The 19,239-nt window shown below is 41.5% G+C and overlaps 1 protein-coding gene across 1 annotated transcript in view; it reads left to right on the forward strand.

The window, feature by feature from the left end:
* The first annotated feature begins 4,221 nt into the window (after positions 1 to 4,221).
* galnt10 (UDP-N-acetyl-alpha-D-galactosamine:polypeptide N-acetylgalactosaminyltransferase 10 (GalNAc-T10)) overlaps positions 4,222 to 19,239 on the forward strand; it is a 40,749-nt gene continuing 25,731 nt past the window's right edge. The window contains exons 1-3 of the mRNA XM_079847186.1: positions 4,222 to 4,471; positions 9,228 to 9,318; positions 9,780 to 9,918. Coding sequence (XP_079703312.1) covers positions 4,322 to 4,471; positions 9,228 to 9,318; positions 9,780 to 9,918 — 380 coding nt within the window. The 5' untranslated portion in view covers positions 4,222 to 4,321. The remainder of the gene's footprint in view (positions 4,472 to 9,227; positions 9,319 to 9,779; positions 9,919 to 19,239) is intronic.

A 19,239-nucleotide genomic window follows, 5' to 3' on the forward strand; every position in this document is an offset into this window, starting at 1 on the left:
CTCTTTAAGCAGCTTTTGCCATGGCATGTAGTTTTATAGATCAAACATTTAGCACCAATCCCACGGGATAATGTACTTGCAGAACATACGATACAAATACAGCTATGGTTAACAAAAGGGCGTTTCCTCCTTCAAGTGCCTCCTCAAAAAATTGGATGAGATAATATCCAAATAGAAAAATAAAACTGCAAATAAACTCCCTGAAACGCCTCCACTGTAGTCTTGAGTTTCTTCCGGGAACGAAGACGTCACAATATTCCTCATTATAATAATTCATGCGCAGAATAAAGGGGCGGGGCCTGGTTGAGTTAGTTAGTAGTGTTTCCCATTTCCCAAACACACTCGAAGCGCTCGACCAATCACAACACACTGCTCCAGCCGACCAATTAGAGCACAGTGTGCTTTTCAGAAGGAGGGGCTTCATAGAGACAGGAACTAATCAAAGCGTTACTGAAGAGAGGTGTAGCGGCTGGACCAATCAGACACACAATTATTTATTATAATTAATGAATAATCCAACGAGACCAGATAGGGGAAGGTGGACAAATGCAACAGCACAGAAAAGACACAAGGCCCATAAAATGGGCTTCTCTCCATTAATTCATAGAAAACCTTTCTGTGAATGAACATGCACATCCACAGGACACTGTGTGTATTGTTACGGTTCTGCATATGGTCTTTTTTGTATTGTATCCTGTTGTATGCATGCCTTATGTCAGAACTGTTAGATAATGTAACCTTACACATACATATGTAGAGAATTTCCAGGCAATTCTTTTCTTTTATTCCACAGCTGATGTGTGCAGTTTATTTCGCTTGCTTTAAAAGTCTTTTCTCTTTTTGGATTGCAGTCTTTTTCTGCATACATTGATTTGATTCTCAGTTTCATGAAACCTCTGTCATGCAAATTCAGATTAGAACTGTTGGTTTTAAAATAATAAATGTAAACGATGTTGCTGTCTGGGATGTGTAATGAACACCTAAACTTGAGGTATCTAAAACACATGTGATTTCAGTCATCTTCTAAAATAACAGGTATTCAGGGTTGAAGAGATGTAGCCCCCCAAAAATTGTTAAATGCATCAATAACTTCAATATCCAATATATTTCAATATATTTAATGAATTCTATATATTAATTTCCCTTTAAAACTATAGATTTACATGGTCACATTGTAAAGTGTGCACAGTTATTAAACACATAAAAGTTAGACATATGTTATGAATTTAGCTGAACACATCTTTATTATTACCTCAACAGCTCTTATTGAGACCTGCGGACTGACAGTCCCACCTACTGGCCGGAGCAGGAACTGAGGGCTGTGAAACTGTGTAAAGTCTCCCTGTAGTCGATACATTTTATCTCTTAAAAACACATCTTTGATTACTGAAATGACATATTTAAACGTTTTTTCTTGAAAAATGTCTTCATGCCTTAAAATATCTTGAATGTAACTCGACACCCTTGCCTCATTTAGTATGCGTGGTTCTATGAATATGCAAATGAGCCCCGCCTCCACTCACTCACTCAGCTCAGAGATCCACTGGTTGACGATCACACGTTGATCTGATTGGTTACAAGGTAGTTTGTGACGTCAGAAACACCAGCGATTTCAAAGCGTGTTTTTGAGACTGTCTTTGGTTCACTGCAGTTTTAAGGAGGAAATACTCAGCAATGCTGTCGACTTATGAGTTTACACATGGTTTGTCTTAAAGCAGATTAAAAACACCACATAGACACACAAACAACATTAAAAGCTTGATTTACACCACAGGGGAACTTTAAAGGTGCAGTAAGCGATTTCTGAGAATCATTGTTGAATACTGTTGATATTAGAAATCAACCCAATCAAACACACCCCTTCCTTCATTGCTCCGCCCCCAAAATACACAAAAACACACTGCAGAAGTGGATGTCTCTTTATTACAGCAGAAGCGAAGCAACATAAAGCACAGCTGATGAATGAACGACAAGAATGAACAATAAATAAATATATATATACAAGCAAGAGTAAAACAATTTTTTTTACAAAAAAACTAAACAAACAAATACTCGTTTTGGACCCATTCCTGCATCTCTCACTTTCTGTATGTGATGCACTGTTTGAAGAGCCTGTCAGAGGAATCAGCACATTCTGTCTTGAATAATTAAGCGAGGTGTCTTCTCATTGGATAAGGACACGCCGTCTCATGAATAATAATGAGACAGCGATGAGTCATCGATGAACTAGAGAAAACATCACATCCTGTGACGCTCACACGAAGACGAGTTTAAACTCGCAAGATGAAAATAAAGAAACTAACAGATGATAACACGTCTTCTGTGATGTTCAACACACATAGTGATTAGGGTTAGGGTTAGGTTGGGGTTTTGTGATTCTTCAAATACATCAGGGGCTTTGGTCTAAATATCAGGGGTTTGACTTTTTTTGCCTGCTATTAAATGTCCTTATCATCAACATTCTCAGCTGACGGCCCTCACATGTAGAGCACATCAGTTGGGTTTACACGGCCGTGATGTCGTAGTCACGAGTCCTCATCATGCATATTGACCTCTTTATACTGAGTCAAACCCGAATCAAACAACAAAAGACTAAGAGAAAATTCACTCGTTCTCGACTGAATAACTTTTGTAACTATATTTGTAATGTTATTTATAAAGTGCAGTGTTATTTTACATTTGATTACAGTTTCTGAACCTGAAAATCTTAAAACACTGTTTATTTCAATTGTATCTTTGTTCAGTTGTCTCTATTTGTTGCGATAGTAATTAAAAAAGAACAAATAAAAAAATTAGCTGAGTGTTTACTTGTCTTTAATAATGCTTGAAGTTTATAGGCTAGTTGTTCTTCTATGGTGTTTTTAAACCACGCTCCTTGTGTAAGTGTTTTCAGCCTGTTGATTCCTGTTCATGATATTCAGATACAATTACATGTTTTGCAATAAGACTAAATGTGAATGATATCTAAGGTTGTTTTTTGTACCTTATTGGAATCGAAATTAGGAATCGATAAGAATAGAAATCGGAATCAGAATTGTTAAAATTCAAACAATACCCAACCCTACATTAAGGCCAGGTAAACCTTTTACTAGGACACTGACACAGTTTTCTCCGTGCACACATGCATCCTGAAATAAGTTATTTTAATTGCGTTTAAACTGTCAAATCCACTCAAGCTTCACATATTCACATAGACACAGTCGGCATGTCTTCAGTGATGGTGCGTCTCAGTCAGCTCAATCAGACTAAATCAGAATATTGTGGCTCCAGTAAGGACAGTACACACACTGGCACACTACACACACTGGCACACTACACACACTGGGACACTGATGACCCACATACTGTTTTTGCCTACTATATAGTATGGAAGTAGTATTCAGACGCATGTATGTCTTTCTGCACGTGGAAGCTTGTTTCTTGGATCTAGTGTTGCTTCTGGAGGAACTTTTTTTTTGCATTCCTTTAGACCTTGATTTAGACCTTAAAAATAATAATAATAATAATAATAATAATAATAATAATAATAATATATATATATATATATATATATATATATATATATATATATATATATATATATATATATATATATATATATAAGACTTTGAGACACTTTAAGAATGTTCTGTTTGGGTTTTTCACTTTCAAGAAGCAATATGAAAATGATTTTTTTTGTTGTTGTGTAATTCTTATTTTTTTTTTTTGGAGGGGGGGGGGGTGATGCATGTAAGTGATCTATATCACATTTTTTTCTTTCAGTTATGTTATGTTTGGCTTTGAATGATTATCCCTTGGCATATGTTTGATTTACAAACCGTTATATAATATAAGATAATATAATCTAAAATATAATATAATATATGTAATATAATACCTCTCTGAAATGAGTTTTTGCCGGGTGGGATCATCAGCAGTGAAACTATCCTATGCTCTCATTCATAAAGACTCTCATCAGTCAACACATACTTGATGAACTGTTCCACTCGGGCGCAGCAGTAGGGAACGATCAAGCCCAGCTCGATAAAATACAGCCCGTTAAAGCGCTAATTAACTGTTTAAAAAAATAAAATCTATTTTAAGTACTTCTTTACAAAGAGTCTTACGAAATAGCTGGGTATATTGTATTTCAAAAATCATATTCTCCGAAACTAGTCTTGAACTTTCTCCCCCCGTCGACGAGGCCGGAGTGGTTCAGTCCATGAAAGCGGAAGTTCTGACAGTTAAACGCAGAGCGAGCGAAGTGAAGTTACAGGCACTTGTATGAGTTTGTGTTGATGTGTTGAACACGGCGTCGTAAACATTAAAGAGAGCTTTAGAGATGCGACGGAAGCAGAAGAGACTATTGCAGATCGCGTTTCTGCTCATCGTGGCCTTTCTGTTCTTGCCGAACGTCGGCTTGTGGTCCTCGTCTCTGGAGCGGTTGTTTGACAGCAGTTCTGCGGACGGACCCGGACTCTCACACACACAGGTACCGCAGATTTCACGCAGAAACACTGAACTGTCACTGTCACTGGGATACAAGACTCTCTGACTTCTTTCATCTCCGTCTGAACCGCACGCGAGGAACGCGACGCGACTAGAACGCTGTCGCTGAGGTTTTGTCGCGTCGCGCGCACTCTGTCAACGTGGTAATAGTTATCGGTTGATCGGTAATTATATGGTTCTTTTGAACGAAGTTCACAGTTTAGACACAGTTTTAGAGTCGTATCATTTGTCATGGAAATTAAACACAAAGACCTAATCGTAGTCCAGATTTTGAACATTAAAGTTGTTAACTTTGTCTTTTTTATGGCTATTGAGTTAAATACAAGTATTATATAAACATTTTCTGTTAAAATTATTCATCTGAAAATTACACTGGTTGTTTAGCACTTTTTTGTGCTTCAGAGCTAAATTGATTTTATTGGTATTGATCGTTTATTTTTTATTTCAGTGCAGTGACAACTATTTAATTTTGGAAATATATTAACTAAAAACACTATATCAGTGTCAGTGTTTCTGAACTCCCTGAAACTAACCATTGAAGTCTTGAGTTTCTTCCGGGAATGAACACGTCACAATATTCCTCATTATAATAATTAATGCGCAGAATAAAGGGGCGGGGCCTGGTTGAGTTAGTTAGTAGTGTGTTAAACTGGCGGTTATGGAAAGGGGCGGGACATTTCCCAAACACACTCGAAGCGCTCGACCAATCACAACACACTGCTCCAGCCGGCCAATCAGAGCACAGTGTGCTTTTCAGGAGGAGGGGCTTCATAGAGACAGGAAGTAAACAGAGCGTTACTGACAGACTGGGAAGAGAGGAGCCGCAACAATGGAGAATATGAGGAGAAAAATCAACATTCAAGCAGGAAAACCTGCTCTAGTATCAAGACTTTTTTAAAAAAGGGCACAAATTGAAGTTTTTGTTATATGCTTGTGAATTACGAAGCGACCTTGAGTTGAAAGGCTCAGTAAAATAAACATACCATTAAAGAACATTGGCATTGCTTAAAGTCACAAGAAGCAACACAACAGCAAGTGTTTTAATGTTTTCACTGAGCAGTTTGTCTGTTTTGATGTATCAGATCATGTTCAGTTACAGACCGACAGCTTTACATCTTTAACACTACAGTGTTGAAACACCAGCTCTTCTGCGATCTCTAGTCTCATCTGTAGTTTGCACAGTGTTGTTGAATAAGTCTTTTCCCTGCTCTGAATATGGGTGTGGAATGATATGAGGATAATGAAGATGAAATATCTCTCTCGAAGTGCCACAATCCCGACCGGAAGAGCAGGACTTCATCGGGCCGGGATGTGAGCGGTGCTCTTGAAAGGCGGTGTTGTGTTCTGCTCTGGACACGTGCTGTGGTGCGCTGGCTCGCGTCCAGGCCGAGGGCTGTTAGCGCCTCTGTTTCAGACCCGGAGATCCAGCAGTGACGGGCAGGTGCTGCGCTCTCATTTAGAGAACTGTGCAGGATCCGCACTAAAAGTGGACGTGCGCCCGAAGCCAAAAAATATTCAGACTTATAAAAGCGTGTGAACCTGCGCTAAATCCCCTTTATAAACCCCAGTCAGCGGAAGACTGTGTTCACACCCCGAAATAACCATATATGAGCTTACAACGCCTCGTTTTACTATGCAGATCCTCATCTGCATATCATTTGCATATGCATAATCATCCACGTGATTCCATGTTTAACGGTACAAGACATTAGGAGAATATGAGATACGGATGTGCGACACATTACATTGCTAAAAATCATTTAGTAGCCGATCCTTGCATTGTTTTTTAATAAATCAATCAAATAGTGTAAAATACATTTCAGAGAAAGTTTTTGTCAATCTTTTCCTCTGGCCAAATAGTATTTTGATAAATGAGACCCCTGGACTGCCCATTAATCCTTCACACACACTCCCAATCCCACACATTCCCATTTCTCTGCTAACTCATTCATCGGATTTGCCACAGTGTGTGAGTTTAGTGGCAGGAGCATTGAGCGTGCAGTGAGCGTGCTTGTTATTAACAGAGGTGCGGGCGTGGACACTGTTTGCATTTGAAAGACAGACACGTAGCAGAAAACTACATCCCTGTTTGTGTACTCGTACTAACGCCCTGCAAGTGTGCACTCATTAACAACCACACACTTTTGACTAGACTAACATTCCCATCCTGTTAGAGTAAACAGGCCTGTCAATCATCCTGTCACAAATTAGTAGCAACTCTGCTCATGTTTATTACATAATGATGCATTAATTAGAAGACGGCAAACAAACGTGTCATTTTGATAGTGTGCGGTTCGTGTATTTATAGTAGGGGTGTGACGAGACACTTACGAGACGAGACGAGACACAAGAGTTTTGCAGAATATTTCAGAAATCCTCAATGACAAAATTCATGACTGGAAAAATAGTATGCATGTGCATTTTGAAATGTTTTAACTAATAATCTTATAATGCATGTCATTTTAGGTCTACTTTATGATTATGAATTATCAAATGCATTGAAAGAAAACAATATACAAGCACTGTGCTTTTCTCCTGTGTGATTTCACATGAGTCTCTTCAGACCTTACTGTACATTTATGAGCTTCCAGAACTTCTCATTGAGTGTGTGTGTGTGTGTGTGTGTGTGTGTGACCTCCTGATTGAACTCCTTTCCACAATTGAACATAGAAATAAAAACAGTATAGATAACAGTTTTCTCTTAGTCTTATTAAGTGCAAACAATAATCAAAGTACTGTAGCAACTCTTTATAATAATTGCTGTTTTATTTTGCACCAGTTATAGGGTTAAGGTGGTGAGTTCGGAAAAGTTCGGCCGTGTAGAGAGAGACGAGGCTGGTGCGTTTGTGTACAGTTGTTCTTGCGTTCCGATTACAAGTTCAGAAACTCCCTTGTCTGTTGTCCTTCAAACGTTACAATGCTCTCCCAATATTCAAAGTACAAACAGAGACAAGAAGCACAACTACACAGTCCAGAGATAGGTTTGATAATGGGTTTTCTGTAGCCTAATTTGCGCGTATCAGGGAGCTTGTATTTTACTTTCACTTTCAAATTCGCGGTCGCGTGTACTCCGTGTACGGGGAGCGGCGGTGCTGAGCGCGCATTCTACACGACATTTATCAGACGTTTAGGCTCTGTTGCTCAACGAATCCTCCGTCGTCGTCTCGCGGTCAGTGAACCGTGATTCCTGCTGCCCTGTGTGCGACTGCAGCTCGTGTGGGATGAGCAGCGCAGACTTTTACATTACTTTATAATGGTTTTTATTTTTTTGAATGTGAGTGTAGCAGTGGCATGATCTATCCCAATTCTGATTTGTTGCCTATATATGATTTTTTGGACCGTCTGTTTACACGTTCTTTCAAATGTGACCCATATCCAATTCATGTGTTTACACTTGCCATACTATCTGAAACATCGCGCATGCTTAAAGGGGGTTCTGGCACAGATGGACAAACGTGAAATATGCTTGATGCTAGCTTTGTGATATAGCCTATGCGAAGTTCGCCAAACATCATGATTTTGAGGCGGAGGAGGACGAAAAGGGCCATCATCATTGCACATATGCTTCAGCTATTGTGTGCGAGAGAGTTCTCAGGACTGGCGGGAGCAGATTGTGGCGGGCTTTAATGAGGAGCTATGGGTCAGAAATTTTAGGATGAGCAAGCCAACCTTTGATATGTTGTGTTAAAGTGTGTCCACATTCCTCTCCTACGACGACACAGCGTTTCGACAGGCCATCCGTCCCTTTGCAGAAGCACGTCGGGGTTTCTCTCGTCATTAAACCGCGGAGACGTCGCCTAATGCCTCAGAAAATCCGATCTGCCTGTTTACATGACAGTCGCATTGCCACATATCCGATTTAGGCTATATCTGATTTATTTCCACATACGAATGAGGCCTGAAACCGATCTGGAAATATCCGAATGCATGCGTTTTTTTCCTGTTTACACGGTCATAGAACACATGAGGAAAGAATCGGAATTGGGTCACATTTCACTGACAGTGTAAACGAGGCCATAAACACAGACGGTTATGTCTGTGAATGTAAACCGCAGGGAAAGAAATCGCATGTGTATATTATATCTGTGTATTAAAGTGACAGCAGTGTAATATACAGAACCTACTGCTATATCTGCTGTTAATATGAATCAAACAAAAGAAAACAAATCACTCTCTGCTCTCGACTGAATAACTTTAGTAGCTTTAATAAGAATACATTTCTTACTTGAACGCTGCTGTAAAACGCTCTGGAGAGGAGATAAACATGCGGACTGTGTTCAGATCACTGAGGGGGTGGGGCCTATGCTAATTGGGTGGAGTATGTCAGCAGTTGTGGGCGGAGCTTAATTGTATGTGACATCACAAAAGCTAAAATCTGCAGTCGTGGCGATGTGTAACATCCTTGCAGCACCAAAGTAGAGTTAATATTAGTCAATTATTTCACAACCTTCATTATACACTTGGAAAAATACTGAGTTCCTGACCTCTGGGACCTCAGTGGTGGATACGATTGATAACTGGCTCTAAAATATTTAGAAAATGTATCTTGAAATTCATTATTATAATGGAACATCTTGAAATTCATTCGGTTCTGGTATTTTTTTCCTCCAACTCAACCTAGAAACAAGCTTTGCTCTTCCTCCTCCTCTTCCTCGGGTGCTCTCTCTGTTTCTGCAGGTTTTGTGTTCTGCTTTTCAGAGAATGCACTACTCAAACAAGCTTCATGTGTGTGTTCTCAGAGGCCGAAGAGACACAGAGTGCAGAACGACGGCGTTCGGAAACGGGACTGGCATGACTACGCCATTATTAAGAGTGAGGCGGCGCGCTCAGGTACGTCACATGATGGAAATCTCTTACAGCGAACATATTAGATTTGTTATTACTGAAAGATGCATGTGCTCAATAGAAAAATGCATGATGAAAAGTTTAATTTTACTCATTTCTACAAATCCTTTTTTTTTCGTTTTAATTTAATTATTCTGTTTTTGTTTTGGACTCCATTTTAATGGTTAAATTAAATTGTATTAATCAAAAAGCATGTCTAATAAATCTAAATATTTGAAACTTTGAAATAGGTTTTATTTTTTCTCAAATTCTGTTATATATTTTTTACTAAATTTTCCTTTTTTCCTTTTTCTGGATTTCATTTTCATGGTTTAATCAAAAGCATGTCTAATTAATTGAATTCATAAATACACAACTTTATTTATTTGTTTGCAGTAATAGGGCCCTATGAAATGTTAAGTTCTGTCAGAAGTTATTCCTCATAACTGTGTGTGTGTGTGTGTCAGGTGTGGGCGAGCAGGGCCGGCCGTACCCCCTCAGCGACTCGGACCGTGTGGATCAGGCCTACAGAGAGAACGGCTTCAACATCTTCGTCAGTAACCGGATCGCCCTCAACAGATCCCTGCCCGACATCAGACACCCGAAGTGAGTCTGATACACACATATGAGTCTGATACACACACTCCTGCCCGACATCAGACACCCGAAGTGAGTCTGATACACACATATGAGTCTGATACACACACTCCTGCCCGACATCAGACACCCGAAGTGAGTCTGATACACACATATGAGTCTGATACACACACTCCTGCCCGACATCAGACACCCGAAGTGAGTCTGATACACACATATGAGTCTGATACACACACTCCTGCCCGACATCAGACACCCGAAGTGAGTCTGATACACACATATGAGTCTGATACACACACTCCTGCCCGACATCAGACACCCGAAGTGAGTCTGATACACACATATGAGTCTGATACACACACTCCTGCCCGACATCAGACACCCGAAGTGAGTCTGATACACACATATGAGTCTGATACACACACTCCTGCCCGACATCAGACACCCGAAGTGAGTCTGATACACACATATGAGTCTGATACACACACTCCTGCCCGACATCAGACACCCGAAGTGAGTCTGATACACACACTCCTGCCCGACATCAGACACCCGAAGTGAGTCTGATACACACATATGAGTCTGATACACACACTCCTGCCCGACATCAGACACCCGAAGTGAGTCTGATACACACATATGAGTCTGATACACACACTCCTGCCCGACATCAGACACCCGAAGTGAGTACGATACACACATATGAGCCTGATACACACACTCCTGCCCGACATCAGACACCCGAAGTGAGTCTGATACACACATATGAGTCTGATACACACACTCCTGCCCGACATCAGACACCCGAAGTGAGTCTGATACACACATATGAGTCTGATACACACACTCCTGCCCGACATCAGACACCCGAAGTGAGTCTGATACACACATATGAGTCTGATACACACACTCCTGCCCGACATCAGACACCCGAAGTGAGTCTGATACACACATATGAGTCTGATACACACACTCCTGCCCGACATCAGACACCCGAAGTGAGTCTGATACACACATATGAGTCTGATACACACACTCCTGCCCGACATCAGACACCCGAAGTGAGTCTGATACACACATATGAGTCTGATACACACACTCCTGCCCGACATCAGACACCCGAAGTGAGTCTGATACACACATATGAGTCTGATACACACACTCCTGCCCGACATCAGACACCCGAAGTGAGTCTGATACACACATATGAGTCTGATACACACACTCCTGCCCGACATCAGACACCCGAAGTGAGTCTGATACACACATATGAGTCTGATACACACACTCCTGCCCGACATCAGACACCCGAAGTGAGTCTGATACACACATATGAGTCTGATACACACACTCCTGCCCGACATCAGACACCCGAAGTGAGTACGATACACACATATGAGCCTGATACACACACTCCTGCCCGACATCAGACACCCGAAGTGAGTCTGATACACACATATGAGTCTGATACACACACTCCTGCCCGACATCAGACACCCGAAGTGAGTCTGATACACACATATGAGTCTGATACACACACTCCTGCCCGACATCAGACACCCGAAGTGAGTCTGATACACACATATGAGTCTGATACACACACTCCTGCCCGACATCAGACACCCGAAGTGAGTCTGATACACACATATGAGTCTGATACACACACTCCTGCCCGACATCAGACACCCGAAGTGAGTCTGATACACACATATGAGTCTGATACACACACTCCTGCCCGACATCAGACACCCGAAGTGAGTCTGATACACACATATGAGTCTGATACACACACTCCTGCCCGACATCAGACACCCGAAGTGAGTCTGATACACACATATGAGCCTGATACACACACTCCTGCCCGACATCAGACACCCGAAGTGAGTCTGATACACACATATGAGTCTGATACACACACTCCTGCCCGACATCAGACACCCGAAGTGAGTCTGATACACACATATGAGCCTGATACACACACTCCTGCCCGACATCAGACACCCGAAGTGAGTCTGATACACACATATGAGTCTGATACACACACTCCTGCCCGACATCAGACACCCGAAGTGAGTCTGATACACACATATGAGCCTGATACACACACTCCTGCCCGACATCAGACACCCGAAGTGAGTCTGATACACACACTCCTGCACGACATCAGACACCCGAAGTGAGTCTGATACACACATATGAGCCTGATACACACACTCCTGCCCGACATCAGACACCCGAAGTGAGTACGATACACACATATGAGTCTGATACACACACTCCTGCCCGACATCAGACACCCGAAGTGAGTCTGATACACACATATGAGTCTGATACACACACTCCTGCCCGACATCAGACACCCGAAGTGAGTACGATACACACATATGAGCCTGATACACACACTCCTGCCCGACATCAGACACCCGAAGTGAGTCTGATACACACATATGAGTCTGATACACACACTCCTGCCCGACATCAGACACCCGAAGTGAGTCTGATACACACATATGAGTCTGATACACACACTCCTGCCCGACATCAGACACCCGAAGTGAGTCTGATACACACATATGAGTCTGATACACACACTCCTGCCCGACATCAGACACCCGAAGTGAGTCTGATACACACATATGAGTCTGATACACACACTCCTGCCCGACATCAGACACCCGAAGTGAGTCTGATACACACATATGAGTCTGATACACACACTCCTGCCCGACATCAGACACCCGAAGTGAGTCTGATACACACATATGAGCCTGATACACACACTCCTGCCCGACATCAGACACCCGAAGTGAGTCTGATACACACATATGAGCCTGATACACACACTCCTGCCCGACATCAGACACCCGAAGTGAGTCTGATACACACATATGAGCCTGATACACACACTCCTGCCCGACATCAGACACCCGAAGTGAGTACGATACACACATATGAGCCTGATACACACACTCCTGCCCGACATCAGACACCCGAAGTGAGTACGATACACACATATGAGCCTGATACACACACTCCTGCCCGACATCAGACACCCGAAGTGAGTACGATACACACATATGAGCCTGATACACACACTCCTGCCCGACATCAGACACCCGAAGTGAGTACGATACACACATATGAGCCTGATACACACACTCCTGCCCGACATCAGACACCCGAAGTGAGTACAATACACACATATGAGTCTGATACACACACTCCTGCCCGACATCAGACACCCGAAGTGAGTCTGATACACACATATGAGTCTGATACACACACTCCTGCCCGACATCAGACACCCGAAGTGAGTCTGATACACACATATGAGTCTGATACACACACTCCTGCCCGACATCAGACACCCGAAGTGAGTACGATACACACATATGAGCCTGATACACACACTCCTGCCCGACATCAGACACCCGAAGTGAGTCTGATACACACATATGAGTCTGATACACACACTCCTGCCCGACATCAGACACCCGAAGTGAGTCTGATACACACATATGAGTCTGATACACACACTCCTGCCCGACATCAGACACCCGAAGTGAGTCTGATACACACATATGAGTCTGATACACACACTCCTGCCCGACATCAGACACCCGAAGTGAGTCTGATACACACATATGAGCCTGATACACACACTCCTGCCCGACATCAGACACCCGAAGTGAGTCTGATACACACACTCCTGCCCGACATCAGACACCCGAAGTGAGTCTGATACACACATATGAGTCTGATACACACACTCCTGCCCGACATCAGACACCCGAAGTGAGTCTGATACACACATATGAGCCTGATACACACACTCCTGCCCGACATCAGACACCCGAAGTGAGTACGATACACACATATGAGCCTGAGACACACACTCCTGCCCGACATCAGACACCCGAAGTGAGTCTGATACACACATATGAGTCTGATACACACACTCCTGCCCGACATCAGACACCCGAAGTGAGTCTGATACACACATATGAGTCTGATACACACACTCCTGCCCGACATCAGACACCCGAAGTGAGTCTGATACACACATATGAGCCTGATACACACACTCCTGCCCGACATCAGACACCCGAAGTGAGTCTGATACACACACTCCTGCCCGACATCAGACACCCGAAGTGAGTCTGATACACACATATGAGCCTGATACACACACTCCTGCCCGACATCAGACACCCGAAGTGAGTACGATACACACATATGAGCCTGATACACACACTCCTGCCCGACATCAGACACCCGAAGTGAGTCTGATACACACATATGAGTCTGATACACACACTCCTGCCCGACATCAGACACCCGAAGTGAGTCTGATACACACATATGAGCCTGATACACACACTCCTGCCCGACATCAGACACCCGAAGTGAGTCTGATACACACATATGAGTCTGATACACACACTCCTGCCCGACATCAGACACCCGAAGTGAGTCTGATACACACATATGAGCCTGATACACACACTCCTGCCCGACATCAGACACCCGAAGTGAGTACGATACACACATATGAGCCTGATACACACACTCCTGCCCGACATCAGACATCCGAAGTGAGTCTGATACACACATGATACACTGTATCTTTAGTGGACTTAAGCTCATTTAGTGGAAGGTTAGTAATGCCCCAGTGTTCTACAGAGCGATGTAGAAGGTCTTTTATTCCTACTGCAGTTAGGCTAGGTTTATTAATGAAGTTGTGTAATTTTTGTATGTACTGATTGTTGTTGTTTGTAATGTTTAATTGTCTATTTGTGTTGTTTGTAATGTGCAATGGTGGCAAATGAGTTTCCACTTACAGGGATTAATAATGTTTTCTAATCTAATCTAATCTAATCGAATCTAATCTAATCTAATTCTCAAGCACATTACAGGACATTAATAGTGTGCTGAATTTCAGTGTAAGTTTGCTGTGTAGAGCCCTAGTAAGATAACAGGCCAGTGTTTTCTCTGAGATATATTACTTACTGAATTCTTCACCTCACCTCACCATGTACAGTCATGGAAAATAAGGTCAGGGAATAGCAAAGTCTTGGAAATTTCTGCATTTTTAGTAAGACTCAAGTATCAGCTCTAAAATATTTTAGTAGAAATTAAACTTGTATTGTAGAGTTAAACTTTCCTTGTACAATAAATAGATAAATAGTTTCTGTTCAGGATCATGTAATATTTAGGGCTGCCCTCGACTTAAGATTTTTCTAGTCGATTAGTAGTTTCTAGTCGACTAATCACGCGTTATATTAATATTATATTAATAATCCATAAATCAAAATAATTAGCCTTTAATTGCCTATATAAAACACATAGCCTATTCAAACACACATAAAGCCACAGCGCACCGGCAAACATAATGATTATGAGTGTGTGGTATAAAAACAGAAGACAGTTTGAACGTTTTAATCATTTATTGGTAATGTTTTCGGCTGCAGAGATTAAAGGATTACCTTTAATCTTGGTAATAAACCCTACCTCTAATAAAAGGTAATCGTTGTTTTAACATTTATGCATTTATTTTGTAAATGGCGTTTGACTTAATCTTTGCATGTTCGCTTAGTAAACACTAGGTTGGTACTTCCGCCTACGTCACACGTTTCATACGGATTACATAATCTGAGAAAATTTATTTTCCATTTGAATCTGTTCATTCAGTAGTAGACATTTCATGCTTTCTAAAGATATATTTCTCATGTCTGTGAGGAAAATATACGCTGAGTTTCGGTTCATTTTCCTGACAAGCTCAAGTTCACTGAAACTGAGACGGCAGAGAGCGTATCCTGATTGTTTTCATTATGTTACAAAAGCACAACTTTTTATTGTTATTGTGAGTTTACAGAAATAAAAGTAGAGCCTTAACAGTTTGCATGATCTTATCTGAACAGAAATGACAGAGTATTTTTATTTTATTTTAAGTTAAGTGCAGTGATGCACCGGTATGGCGTTATTTTTTAGTCAAAAGTTATGAGCGTGTAAGACATGCTCACGAGCACATTATGTTATTTCACACGCGCAAAAATGAACCTTCAGCTGGCATGATAAAAGTACTCGCGCACAAATTCAACAACCGAGAGGTGTACAGGTAGCTGCGAGCGAGCGCCTGGCATACTCTCATGGGTTAACTCTGCTTGTACAGTGGAATCCTGCTCGCGCGCAGCGGGCTTCTGCTCGCGGAGTGCTGTTTTGCTCGCGCAGTGGATTTCTGCTCTCTCAGCTGATTTCTGCTCCCTCGAGTCTACACGACTTTTGACAATTTGGGGGCGGAAACCAAGGCGGGCACTGACCCTCTTATGATTGGTCACTTTCATCATGGAAAATCTTGGGAAATCCTAACCCCGCCCACCTTCTGACGCAGCGCGCGTCACTCAGCTCGCTCTGCTACTCCGGCTATCTCTGTGTATATTTTAGGCAACGAAATATGTGATAAAACACCATACTAACTATTTTCGTTTTCATTTAAAGAAATCTTAAACATGATAGCCACACAAATGTGGTTCATGCAACGCGTATTGATTATATTCACTGCACATAACGTTTGCCTATTTATAAAAAAAAAAATATATATATATAAAACACAAACCTGCCTCTTTTCGTTTTAAATATAATATAAAAACATTAAACATTTTAATATGGTCCAGGCAATATGTGCATTTGTACTAAACAACAGATTTTGCAGTAAACAACATTACAGTTTTTAAATTTTTAAATACAATTATTACAATTTAAAATGACAAAACTCAACTTAGGTCTCTTTTTGTTAAATTTCAGTTTTATCAATATTAGCCATGATAAAAGTATAAGTAAAAGGTATAAGAAGCTATACAAATAAAGCAAACAATTCAGTCAAACATACAAAGTCAGCGCTCTTGTCTAACCATAACGATGACCGGGCGCTCGGCACTCATGTACCCCGCCTGGAACAGCCTTTCCTCGGTTATAGTCTTTCTGACGTTCGCCACTTTCGCTGGAGTCTCTGTAGTGGTTAAACATGAGATATAATTCGTCTTGTGTATATCTAACGGGCGATTTTTGGTCTCGTGAATCTATAATTTATTCCCTGGCCAATCGTTTTGGCTGAGGGGAAGTTTCATAACTTTATAAGCTATTTAACATTACCGTTGTATGTTTAGACTAGAGCGCTGACTTTGTGTGTTTGACTGAATTGTTTGCTTTATTTGTATAGCTTCTTATACCTTTTACTTATACTTTTATAATGGCTAATATTGATAAAACTGAAATTTAACAAAAAGAGACTGGGTTGAGTTTTGTCATTTTAAATTGTAATAATTGTATTTAAAAATTTAAAAACTGTAATGTTGTTTACTGCAAAATCTGTTGTTTAGTACAAATGCACATATTGCCTGGACCATATTAAAATGTTTAATGTTTTTATATTATATTTAAAACGAAAAGAGGCAGGTTTGTGTTTTATATTTTGTTTTGTTTTTTATAAATAGGCAAACGTTATGTGCAGTGAATATAATCAATACGCGTTGCATGAACCACATTTGTGTGGCTATCATGTTTAAGATTTCTTTAAATGAAAACGAAAATAGTTAGTATGGTGTTTTATCACATATTTCGTTGCCTAAAATATACAGAGAGATAACCGGAGTAGCAGAGCGAGCTGAGTGACGCGCGCTGCGTCAGAAGGTGGGCGGGGTTAGGATTTCCCAAGATTTTCCATGATGAAAGTGACCAATCATAAGAGGGTTAGTGCCCTCCTTGGTTTCCGCCCCCAAATTGTCAAAAGTCATGTAGACTCTCGCTCGAGCGAGCAGAAATCAGCTGAGCGAGCAGAAATCCACTGCGCGAGCAAAACAGCACTCCGCGAGCAGAAGCCGCTGCGCGCGAGCAGGATTCCACTGTACAAGCAGAGTTAACCTATGAGAGTATGCCAGGCGCTCGCTCGCAGCTACCTGTACACCTCTCGGTTGTTGAATTTGTGCGCGAGTACTTTTATCATGCCAGCTGAAGGTTCATTTTTGTGCGTGTGAAATAACATAATGTGCTCGTGAGCATGTCTTACACGCTCATAACATTTGACTAAAAAATAACGCCATACACCGGCGCTTGCAATAATGCACTTATGCACCTAATAATAGCGCACATTTATCTAGGTTAACGTATTAATAGGCGAATGTTTGGACTTTACCGATCTGTCCGTCACAGACTGTGTGATTTCATCACTTCCTGTGGAGTTTTTTTCTTTCTGAGACCAACCAACTGTTAGATAAAAGATCTCAGAATGAAGTCAATGATCAGTGGAGAGAAGAGCAGAACACCAGATCTGGGCACCAAGAATCACACACACACACACACACACACACACACACACACACACACACACACACACACACACACACACACACACAGAAGTGCAGTTCACTCAAAGTCAGCTTTATTGTGCTCGTGCCATCGTTTATATAGCAAGTCTATAAAGAAAAGAGTCTGTAAGTCCATATAGAAAAGAAAGGAAACTGTCAGCTGAACTGAAAGAATCCATAGATAGACAAAGAACTCCATTCATAATTATATCATCTGCAACATTGCTCCTCATCACTAGCACCAGGGATGGAAATTAGCACCCGCCACCAGCCAAATGCAGTTGATTTTGTGTTGTGGCGGGTAAACTCGCTTCACCTACCGGCCACCGTGGCGGGTAAATAAAAATAGTATACTGTTTCACACGGATGGTGGACACTTTTAGAGGAGGCACACCTTCAAAAAAATGTGGCGTTACATCGCAGGCGTTAAGAGGTCTGCAGAGAAAACATGTCAGGAGGAGCCAGTGGACAAAGAGGCGAAGGTCAAAAAAATTTTTTTTTAAAGAACGATGGAGAAAAGCAGACAATGGGGAGTCCCGCGATTGGTTAGTTTACGACGAGACAAGTTCTGCTCGGTATGTCGTCAACACGCTTCAGACGATTGTGTGTGTAAGGCACGGCGCCAGGATTTCAGTTTTGGATGTGCCAGACCAATTGTGGGTGGGCTTTAAATTAAAAACGTTATTCAATCACTGTTTAACATAATAAAAATTACGGACTAATATACTGTTATATTATCTGTGCGAATAATATAGATTTTAATAGCTTGATGCTCTTTAAATATTTTGTTGCATTGTAAAAAGTGTCGGTGCATAGGACGGACCTCTCCGCGATCGCTCTCCATGGTTCTGACCAAAGAAGAGCGCTTTGTAATCTCCATTACGCATCATACCTGGCGTTGTCTCTTAGTGCGCTACGAAGACTCTTGAGGTATAATTAACTAAAGGTATGCTACCACTAAAGGTAT

This window comes from Squalius cephalus (assembly GCF_949319135.1).
Source record: "Squalius cephalus genome assembly, chromosome: 17".
In the NCBI taxonomy this organism is placed as follows: Eukaryota; Metazoa; Chordata; class Actinopteri; order Cypriniformes; family Leuciscidae; genus Squalius; species Squalius cephalus.